The 12,478-nt window shown below is 51.7% G+C and overlaps 1 protein-coding gene across 1 annotated transcript; it reads left to right on the top strand.

The window, feature by feature from the left end:
- Positions 1-877: 877 nt before the first annotated feature.
- Positions 878-12,478, top strand: LOC116049075 (bromodomain-containing protein DDB_G0280777-like; the record flags this gene model as incomplete). The annotated part of the gene is made up of 6 exons (XM_035994256.1): positions 878-1,630; positions 6,425-6,475; positions 9,581-9,937; positions 12,070-12,134; positions 12,225-12,360; positions 12,464-12,478. Coding segments are annotated over 6 exons (1,377 nt in total), but the record flags the coding sequence as incomplete, so codon positions are not given.

The following is a 12,478-nucleotide window of genomic DNA, read 5'->3' as shown; positions in this document are numbered from 1 at the left end:
AAGTTGCTTCTGTTAATAAGTCTCTATATTGTTTAATTTCATAGACTCAAAAGAAGACAAGATGGCTGTCGTGCGGATCATATCAATGTTCCTGTTTCTTATGGGTAAGCGGAGCGATGTTTAACGGATTGCCTTTGAAAGGTCTTGATGGGAAATAACAGAAAAGGTGTAACTTAACGTGACACAAAATTAAGGGCAGTTCTTGCGCACACTGCATGAAATATTTGTTATAGAAAGACAGACTAAGTCTATTGCCACCTTTATATAATTTAGTTGATTCAGGCAAGCTCTGTTTTGCTAACTAATTTTTGTGTGTTAGCAGTGACCGCAAATTCTCAAGTACAGAACACAGCTGACCCAACAACAACCACAGAAGCAGCAACGACAACCACAGCTGCAGCAACGACAATCACAGATGCAGCAACGACAACCACAGCTGCCCCAACAACAACCACAGCTGCTCCAACGACAACCACAGCTGCCCCAACAACAACCACAGAAGCAGCGACAACCACAGCTGCAGCAATGACAACCACAGCTGCTCCAACAACAACCACAGCTGCCCCAACAACAACCACAGCTGCAGCAACGACAACCACAGCTGCTCCAACGACAACTACAGCTGCAGCAACAACAACCACAGCTGCTCCGACAACCACAGCTGCTCCAACAACAACCACAGCTGCCCCAACAACAACCACAGAAGCAGCAACGGCAACCACAGCTGCCCCAACAACAACCACAGAAGCAGCAACGACAACCACAGCTGCTCCAACGACAACCACTGCTGCAGCAATGACAACAACAGAAGCAGCAACGACAACCACAGCTGCTCCAACGACAACCACAGCTGCAGCAACGACAACCACAGCTGCCCCAACAACAACCACAGAAGCAGCAACGACAACCACAGCTGCAGCAACGACAACTACAGCTGCAGCAACAACAACCACAGCTGCTCCGACAACCACAGCTGCTCCAACAACAACCACAGCTGCCCCAACAACAACCACAGAAGCAGCAACAACCACAGCTGCTCCATCAACAACCACAGAAGCAGCAACGACAACCACAGCTGCAGCAACGACAACCACGGCTGTTCCAACAACAACCACAGCTGCTCCAACAACAACTACAGCTGCTCCAACAACAACCACAGCTGCTCCAACGACAACCACAACTGCAGAATCAACAACCACAGCTGCCCCAACAACAACCACAGCTGCAGCAACGACAACCACAGCTGCTCCAACAACAACCGCAGAAGCAGCAACGACAACCACAGCTGCTCCAACGACAACCACAGAAGCAGCAACGACAACCACAGCTGCAGCAACGACAACCACAGCTGCCCCAACAACAACCACAGCTGCAGCAACGACAACCACAGCTGCTCCAACAACAACCACAGCTGCAGCAACGACAACCGCAGCTGCCCCAACAACAACCACAGCTACAGCAACGACAACCACAGCTGCCCCAACAACAACCACAGTTGCTCCAACAACAACCACAGCTGCCCCATCAACAACCACAGAAGCAGCAACGACAACCACAGCGGCTCAACCGACAACCACAGCTGCAGCAACGACAACCACAGCTGCCCCAACAACAACCACAGAAGCAGCAACAACAACCACAGCTGCTCCAACGACAACCACAGCTGCAGCAACGACAACCACAGCTGCCCCAACAACAACCACAGAAGCAGCAACGACAACCACAGCTGCAGCAACGACAACCACAGCTGCTCCAACGACAACCACAGCTGCAGCAACGACAACCACAGCTGCTCCAACGACAACCACAGCTGCAGCAACAACAACCACAGCTGCTCCGACAACCACAGCTGCTCCAACAACAACCACAGCTGCCCCAACAACAACCACAGAAGCAGCAACGACAACCACAGCTGCTCCAACGACAACCACTGCTGCATCAACGACAACCACAGCTGCTCCAACGACAACCACAGCTGCAGCAACGACAACCACAGCTGCTCCAACGACAACCACAGCTGCAGCAACGACAACCACAGCTGCTCCAACGACAACCACAGCTGCAGCAACAACAACCACAGCTGCTCCGACAACCACAGCTGCTCCAACAACAACCACAGCTGCCCCAACAACAACCACAGAAGCAGTAACGGCAACCACAGCTGCCCCAACAACAACCACAGAAGCAGCAACGACAACCACAGCTGCTCCAACGACAACCACTGCTGCATCAACGACAACCACAGCTGCTACGACAACCACAGCTGCAGCAACAACAACCACAGCTGCCCCAACAACAACCGCAGAAGCAGCAACGACAACCACAGCTGCTCCAACGACAACCACAGCTGCTTCAACAACACCCACAGCTGCCCCAACAACAACCACAGAAGCAGCAACGCAAACCACAGCTGCAGCAACGACAACCACAGCTGCCCCAACAACAACCACAGAAGCAGCAACAACCACAGCTGCCCCATCAACAACCACAGAAGCAGCAACGACAACCACAGCTGCAGCAACGACAACCACGGCTGTTCCAACAACAACCACAGCTGCTCCAACAACAACTACAGCTGCTCCAACAACAACGACAGCTGCCCCAACAACAACCACAGCTGGTCCAACGACAACCACAACTGCAGCATCAACAACCACAGCTGCCCCAACAACAACCACAGCTGCAGCAACGACAACAACAGCTGCTCCAACAACAACCACAGCTGCCCCAACAACAACCACAGAAGCAGCAACGGCAACCACAGCTGCCCCAACAACAACCACAGAAGCAGCAACGACAACCACAGCTGCTCCAACGACAACCACTGCTGCATCAACGACAACCACAGCTGCTCCAACGACAACCACAGCTGCAGCAACGACAACCACAGCTGCTACGACAACCACAGCTGCAGCAACAACAACCACAGCTGCCCCAACAACAACCGCAGAAGCAGCAACGACAACCACAGCTGCTCCAACGACAACCACAGCTGCTTCAACAACACCCACAGCTGCCCCAACAACAACCACAGAAGCAGCAACGACAACCACAGCTGCAGCAACGACAACCACAGCTGCTCCAACGACAACCACAGCTGCAGCAACGACAACCACAGCTGCTCCAACGACAACCACAGCTGCAGCAACAACAACCACAGCTGCTCCGACAACCACAGCTGCTCCAACAACAACCACAGAAGCAGCAACGGCAACCACAGCTGCCCCAACAACAACCACAGAAGCAGCAACGACAACCACAGCTGCTCCAACGACAACCACTGCTGCATCAACGACAACCACAGCTGCTCCAACGACAACCACAGCTGCAGCAACGACAACCACAGCTGCTACGACAACCACAGCTGCAGCAACAACAACCACAGCTGCCCCAACAACAACAACCGCAGAAGCAGCAACGACAACCACAGCTGCTCCAACGACAACCACAGCTGCTTCAACAACACCCACAGCTGCCCCAACAACAACCACAGAAGCAGCAACGCAAACCACAGCTGCAGCAACGACAACCACAGCTGCCCCAACAACAACCACAGAAGCAGCAACAACCACAGCTGCCCCATCAACAACCACAGAAGCAGCAACGACAACCACAGCTGCAGCAACGACAACCACGGCTGTTCCAACAACAACCACAGCTGCTCCAACAACAACTACAGCTGCTCCAACAACAACCACAGCTGCCCCAACAACAACCACAGCTGGTCCAACGACAACCACAACTGCAGCATCAACAACCACAGCTGCCCCAACAACAACCACAGCTGCAGCAACGACAACCACAGCTGCTCCAACAACAACCGCAGAAGCAGCAACGACAACCACAGCTGCTCCAACGACAACCACAGCTGCTTCAACAACACCCACAGCTGCCCCAACAACAACCACAGAAGCAGCAACGCAAACCACAGCTGCAGCAACGACAACCACAGCTGCCCCAACAACAACCACAGAAGCAGCAACAACCACAGCTGCCCCATCAACAACCACAGAAGCAGCAACGACAACCACAGCTGCAGCAACGACAACCACGGCTGTTCCAACAACAACCACAGCTGCTCCAACAACAACTACAGCTGCTCCAACAACAACGACAGCTGCCCCAACAACAACCACAGCTGGTCCAACGACAACCACAACTGCAGCATCAACAACCACAGCTGCCCCAACAACAACCACAGCTGCAGCAACGACAACCACAGCTGCTCCAACAACAACCACAGCTGCCCCAACAACAACCACAGAAGCAGCAACGGCAACCACAGCTGCCCCAACAACAACCACAGAAGCAGCAACGACAACCACAGCTGCTCCAACGACAACCACTGCTGCATCAACGACAACCACAGCTGCTCCAACGACAACCACAGCTGCAGCAACGACAACCACAGCTGCTACGACAACCACAGCTGCAGCAACAACAACCACAGCTGCCCCAACAACAACCGCAGAAGCAGCAACGACAACCACAGCTGCTCCAACGACAACCACAGCTGCTTCAACAACACCCACAGCTGCCCCAACAACAACCACAGAAGCAGCAACGACAACCACAGCTGCAGCAACGACAACCACAGCTGCTCCAACGACAACCACAGCTGCAGCAACGACAACCACAGCTGCTCCAACGACAACCACAGCTGCAGCAACAACAACCACAGCTGCTCCGACAACCACAGCTGCTCCAACAACAACCACAGAAGCAGCAACGGCAACCACAGCTGCCCCAACAACAACCACAGAAGCAGCAACGACAACCACAGCTGCTCCAACGACAACCACTGCTGCATCAACGACAACCACAGCTGCTCCAACGACAACCACAGCTGCAGCAACGTCAACCACAGCTGCTACGACAACCACAGCTGCAGCAACAACAACCACAGCTGCCCCAACAACAACCGCAGAAGCAGCAACGACAACCACAGCTGCTCCAACGACAACCACAGCTGCTTCAACAACACCAACAGCTGCCCCAACAACAACCACAGAAGCAGCAACGCAAACCACAGCTGCAGCAACGACAACCACAGCTGCCCCAACAACAACCACAGAAGCAGCAACAACCACAGCTGCCCCATCAACAACCACAGAAGCAGCAACGACAACCACAGCTGCAGCAACGACAACCACGGCTGTTCCAACAACAACCACAGCTGCTCCAACAACAACTACAGCTGCTCCAACAACAACCACAGCTGCCCCAACAACAACCACAGCTGGTCCAACGACAACCACAACTGCAGCATCAACAACCACAGCTGCCCCAACAACAACCACAGCTGCAGCAACGACAACCACAGCTGCTCCAACAACAACCGCAGAAGCAGCAACGACAACCACAGCTGCTCCAACGACAACCACAGCTGCAGCAACAACAACCACAGCTGCTCCGACAACCACAGCTGCTCCAACAACAACCACAGAAGCAGCAACGACAACCACAGCTGCAGCAACGACAACCACAGCTGCTCCAACGACAACCACAGCTGCAGCAACGACAACCACAGCTGCATCAACGACAACCACAGCTGCTCCAACGACAACCACAGCTGCAGCAACGACAACCACAGCTGCTACGACAACCACAGCTGCAGCAACAACAACCACAGCTGCCCCAACAACAACCGCAGAAGCAGCAACGACAACCACAGCTGCTCCAACAACAACTACAGCTGCTCCAACAACAACCACAGCTGCCCCAACAACAACCACAGCTGGTCCAACGACAACCACAACTGCAGCATCAACAACCACAGCTGCCCCAACAACAACCACAGCTGCAGCAACGACAACCACAGCTGGTCCAACGACAACCACAACTGCAGCATCAACAACCACAGCTGCCCCAACAACAACCACAGCTGCAGCAACGACAACCACAGCTGCTCCAACAACAACCACAGCTGCCCCAACAACAACCACAGAAGCAGCAACGGCAACCACAGCTGCCCCAACAACAACCACAGAAGCAGCAACGACAACCACAGCTGCTCCAACGACAACCACTGCTGCATCAACGACAACCACAGCTGCTCCAACGACAACCACAGCTGCAGCAACGACAACCACAGCTGCTACGACAACCACAGCTGCAGCAACAACAACCACAGCTGCCCCAACAACAACCGCAGAAGCAGCAACGACAACCACAGCTGCTCCAACGACAACCACAGCTGCTTCAACAACACCCACAGCTGCCCCAACAACAACCACAGAAGCAGCAACGACAACCACAGCTGCAGCAACGACAACCACAGCTGCTCCAACGACAACCACAGCTGCAGCAACGACAACCACAGCTGCTCCAACGACAACCACAGCTGCAGCAACAACAACCACAGCTGCTCCGACAACCACAGCTGCTCCAACAACAACCACAGAAGCAGCAACGACAACCACAGCTGCAGCAACGACAACCACAGCTGCCCCAACAACAACCACAGCTGCCCCAACAACAACCACAGAAGCAGCAACGCAAACCACAGCTGCAGCAACGACAACCACAGCTGCCCCAACAACAACCACAGAAGCAGCAACAACCACAGCTGCCCCATCAACAACCACAGAAGCAGCAACGACAACCACAGCTGCAGCAACGACAACCACGGCTGTTCCAACAACAACCACAGCTGCTCCAACAACAACTACAGCTGCTCCAACAACAACCACAGCTGCCCCAACAACAACCACAGCTGGTCCAACGACAACCACAACTGCAGCATCAACAACCACAGCTGCCCCAACAACAACCACAGCTGCAGCAACGACAACCACAGCTGCTCCAACAACAACCGCAGAAGCAGCAACGACAACCACAGCTGCTCCAACGACAACCACAGCTGCAGCAACAACAACCACAGCTGCTCCGACAACCACAGCTGCTCCAACAACAACCACAGAAGCAGCAACGACAACCACAGCTGCAGCAACGACAACCACAGCTGCTCCAACGACAACCACAGCTGCAGCAACGACAACCACAGCTGCATCAACGACAACCACAGCTGCTCCAACGACAACCACAGCTGCAGCAACGACAACCACAGCTGCTACGACAACCACAGCTGCAGCAACAACAACCACAGCTGCCCCAACAACAACCGCAGAAGCAGCAACGACAACCACAGCTGCTCCAACAACAACTACAGCTGCTCCAACAACAACCACAGCTGCCCCAACAACAACCACAGCTGGTCCAACGACAACCACAACTGCAGCATCAACAACCACAGCTGCCCCAACAACAACCACAGCTGCAGCAACGACAACCACAGCTGGTCCAACGACAACCACAACTGCAGCATCAACAACCACAGCTGCCCCAACAACAACCACAGCTGCAGCAACAACAACCACAGCTGCTCCAACAACAACCACAGCTGCCCCAACAACAACCACAGAAGCAGCAACGGCAACCACAGCTGCCCCAACAACAACCACAGAAGCAGCAACGACAACCACAGCTGCTCCAACGACAACCACTGCTGCATCAACGACAACCACAGCTGCTCCAACGACAACCACAGCTGCAGCAACGACAACCACAGCTGCTACGACAACCACAGCTGCAGCAACAACAACCACAGCTGCCCCAACAACAACCGCAGAAGCAGCAACGACAACCACAGCTGCTCCAACGACAACCACAGCTGCTTCAACAACACCCACAGCTGCCCCAACAACAACCACAGAAGCAGCAACGACAACCACAGCTGCAGCAACGACAACCACAGCTGCTCCAACGACAACCACAGCTGCAGCAACGACAACCACAGCTGCTCCAACGACAACCACAGCTGCAGCAACAACAACCACAGCTGCTCCGACAACCACAGCTGCTCCAACAACAACCACAGAAGCAGCAACGACAACCACAGCTGCAGCAACGACAACCACAGCTGCTCCAACGACAACCACAGCTGCAGCAACGACAACCACAGCTGCTCCAACGACAACCACAGCTGCAGCAACAACAACCACAGCTGCTCCGACAACCACAGCTGCTCCAACAACAACCACAGAAGCAGCAACGGCAACCACAGCTGCCCCAACAACAACCACAGAAGCAGCAACGACAACCACAGCTGCTCCAACGACAACCACTGCTGCATCAACGACAACCACAGCTGCTCCAACGACAACCACAGCTGCAGCAACGTCAACCACAGCTGCTACGACAACCACAGCTGCAGCAACAACAACCACAGCTGCCCCAACAACAACCGCAGAAGCAGCAACGACAACCACAGCTGCTCCAACGACAACCACAGCTGCTTCAACAACACCCACAGCTGCCCCAACAACAACCACAGAAGCAGCAACGCAAACCACAGCTGCAGCAACGACAACCACAGCTGCCCCAACAACAACCACAGAAGCAGCAACAACCACAGCTGCCCCATCAACAACCACAGAAGCAGCAACGACAACCACAGCTGCAGCAACGACAACCACGGCTGTTCCAACAACAACCACAGCTGCTCCAACAACAACTACAGCTGCTCCAACAACAACCACAGCTGCCCCAACAACAACCACAGCTGGTCCAACGACAACCACAACTGCAGCATCAACAACCACAGCTGCCCCAACAACAACCACAGCTGCAGCAACGACAACCACAGCTGCTCCAACAACAACCGCAGAAGCAGCAACGACAACCACAGCTGCTCCAACGACAACCACAGCTGCAGCAACAACAACCACAGCTGCTCCGACAACCACAGCTGCTCCAACAACAACCACAGAAGCAGCAACGACAACCACAGCTGCAGCAACGACAACCACAGCTGCTCCAACGACAACCACAGCTGCAGCAACGACAACCACAGCTGCTCCAACGACAACCACAGCTGCAGCAACAACAACCACAGCTGCTCCGACAACCACAGCTGCTCCAACAACAACCACAGAAGCAGCAACGGCAACCACAGCTGCCCCAACAACAACCACAGAAGCAGCAACGACAACCACAGCTGCTCCAACGACAACCACTGCTGCATCAACGACAACCACAGCTGCTCCAACGACAACCACAGCTGCAGCAACGTCAACCACAGCTGCTACGACAACCACAGCTGCAGCAACAACAACCACAGCTGCCCCAACAACAACCGCAGAAGCAGCAACGACAACCACAGCTGCTCCAACGACAACCACAGCTGCTTCAACAACACCCACAGCTGCCCCAACAACAACCACAGAAGCAGCAACGCAAACCACAGCTGCAGCAACGACAACCACAGCTGCCCCAACAACAACCACAGAAGCAGCAACAACCACAGCTGCCCCATCAACAACCACAGAAGCAGCAACGACAACCACAGCTGCAGCAACGACAACCACGGCTGTTCCAACAACAACCACAGCTGCTCCAACAACAACTACAGCTGCTCCAACAACAACCACAGCTGCCCCAACAACAACCACAGCTGGTCCAACGACAACCACAACTGCAGCATCAACAACCACAGCTGCCCCAACAACAACCACAGCTGCAGCAACGACAACCACAGCTGCTCCAACGACAACCACAGCTGCTTCAACAACACCCACAGCTGCCCCAACAACAACCACAGAAGCAGCAACGCAAACCACAGCTACAGCAACGACAACCACAGCTGCCCCAACAACAACCACAGAAGCAGCAACAACCACAGCTGCCCCATCAACAACCACAGAAGCAGCAACGACAACCACAGCTGCAGCAACGACAACCACGGCTGTTCCAACAACAACCACAGCTGCTCCAACAACAACTACAGCTGCTCCAACAACAACCACAGCTGCCCCAACAACAACCACAGCTGGTCCAACGACAACCACAACTGCAGCATCAACAACCACAGCTGCAGCAACGACAACCACAGCTGCTCCAACAACAACCGCAGAAGCAGCAACGACAACCACAGCTGCTCCAACGACAACCACAGCTGCAGCAACGACTACCACAGCTGCTTCAACAACAACCACAGCTGCCCCAACAACAACCACAGCTGCAGCAACGACAACCGCAGCTGCCCCAACAACAACCACAGCTACAGCAACGACAACCACAGCTGCCCCAACAACAACCACAGCTGCTCCAACAACAACCACAGCTGCCCCATCAACAACCACAGAAGCAGCAACAACAACCACAGCTGCTCCAACGACAACCACAGCTGCAGCAACGACAACCACAGCCGCAGCTACAACAGCAGCACCAATAACAGCAGCACCAATAACAGCCGCATCTACGACAGCTGCACCTACGACAGCTGCACCTACAACAGCAGCACCAACAACAGCAGCACCTACGACAGCAGCACCAACAACAGCCGCACAAACAACAGCCGTGCCTATAACAGCAGCACCTACAACTGCTGCACCAACAACAGCAGCACCTACAACAGCAGCACCAACAACAGCCGCACCAACAACAGCCGTGCCTATAACAGCAGCACCAATCACTTTGGCCCCTGAACCAGTTTATAGCCTCTCAGTAGGCTTGACAGCAGTACCTTTTTCACCTGCCCTTACTGACCCCAACAGCAATGATTTCAAAACTCTTGCACAAAAAGTCATAAATACTGTGAGTGCATTTTCAAATGATACACTTGTCATTGATTGCGTCAGCGTTTTAAATGAGGATTGCATAGAATATTTTACCTAAAACTCAAATCTGTTAAGATTTGTATACATTACATTAATTACAGTGAAATTGTATGTACTTGAAAGCTACTTAAGGTCCCTCAATATTGTTTTCTTGCAGCTGACTGTGATTTACCTAAAACAATATGGAAGTTTTTTTAACAGATGCAAGGTGCAACAGTTCAGGTAAAAACATTTTTCTATAGTGGTTTATTGATTTGAATTAATATGCAGGGTTTTGATCTTGAAATTAGTATAATCTAATGTTAATAGTGTCCTGTGTAAATCGCACATGACACCAGGCAATACAAAAAACAGTCATATAATTTATTAACTCTTGTCCCGTTTGGTTTGTTGATACAGGGCCTTACCTTCACGAGCAAATGGAACTGAAGCAGTATTTGAGGTTGTGTTCAATAGCACTACTCCTATTGCAGATCTCCCACAGAATACTGAAGTTGCTAATGTCTTAGTAACAGCTGTGAGTAATCCCAACAATACCTTCGAAGTGAGCATAGATCCAGGATCAGTCATACTATTAGGTAAGTAACCATAAACGTTTCGCTCTTATGTAAAACCCCTTCATAAAGACAACTTCCGTGTTGTACAGTTCAATCCATGAAGGATGAGCTATTCTCTAAGCTACCTTGTATGCAGTCAGAATGCTTGTTATGTAAATAATGTGTCACTAACTTTAACATTTTATTTACATTGGCCACTTCAGGATTACATAAGATGCCAAACTATTTGTAAACATTTTATGATGGTTCTTATAAGTCTGTGAAACTGGCACCAAAGTCAGTTCGACAAGAAATCCTTTTCGTTTGGGCACCAATCATTTCTTTAAATATGTTTTTACAGCAGGTCCAGTTTCAAATGCAACTGCAGAACCTACAACTGCTGCGCCTACTACAGCTGCACCTACAACTACTGTATCCACTACTGCTCCACCTACAACTACTGTATCCACTACTGCTGCACCTACAACTACTGTATCCACTACTGCTGCACCTACAACTGTAGCACTCACAACAGCTAGGGTGTCTTTCAGATCTGTTAAAAGCACTTTTACAAACGACTTGCTGAATCCATCATCAACAGCTTTTAAAAATCGAGCTGCAATAATAAAGGGACAGGTAAGTCTCACCCTTAGAATGAAATATCCTTGTACACCTATTGAATTTCTTTATCAGAGAGTTCAAGCACTCACCAAAGAACTGAACAATCCCTTGACAGTCTACATATAAAAACGTCACTTGTTCAAATTTCCAGAAAGAATCGATGACAGAGACATTAAGGGGAATACGTTAGCAAGATAAAACTACACCTCCAGCTCACTGTACAACTCATATGTACACACACTTCACTGTTCAAAGTAAAAAGTCTTTAAATACAACGTATTTTGTTTCTGCAGCTTGAACCTGTCTTCCAAAGGACATTCTCTTCCTCCTTCAGGTCCTTGACAGTGGTGGCATTCAGGTAATTTAATTTATGTTCAGGTAATATAATTTAAGAATAGTGGACTTAATCTGATATTTAAAACTATATTATGTGTTTCTCTTTCTGCAGCAGTGGATCAGTCATCAACACCATGGACCTTAGCTTTGTAAGCACGTTTGCTCCTAATAACACTCAGATTGGAAGTGCTTTGATCAACGCAGCTTCAAGCGTCAATGGCTTCGACATTGAAGGCAGCTCCATCAACGTGAATGGCATCTGTAAGCAATACTGAGTGCTACTTGATCAAAACATTTTTTTAAAAGGTACACAACTGTTTGTTAAACTAATGTCCTTCTCCTCATTTACAGCTTCGGGTGGAGTAA

The sequence above is a fragment of the Sander lucioperca genome, chromosome 17, assembly GCF_008315115.2.
Source record: "Sander lucioperca isolate FBNREF2018 chromosome 17, SLUC_FBN_1.2, whole genome shotgun sequence".
NCBI classification, from domain to species: Eukaryota; Metazoa; Chordata; class Actinopteri; order Perciformes; family Percidae; genus Sander; species Sander lucioperca.
Note: the sequence above shows the minus strand (reverse complement) of the source record. Positions and strands in the feature narration are given on the sequence as shown.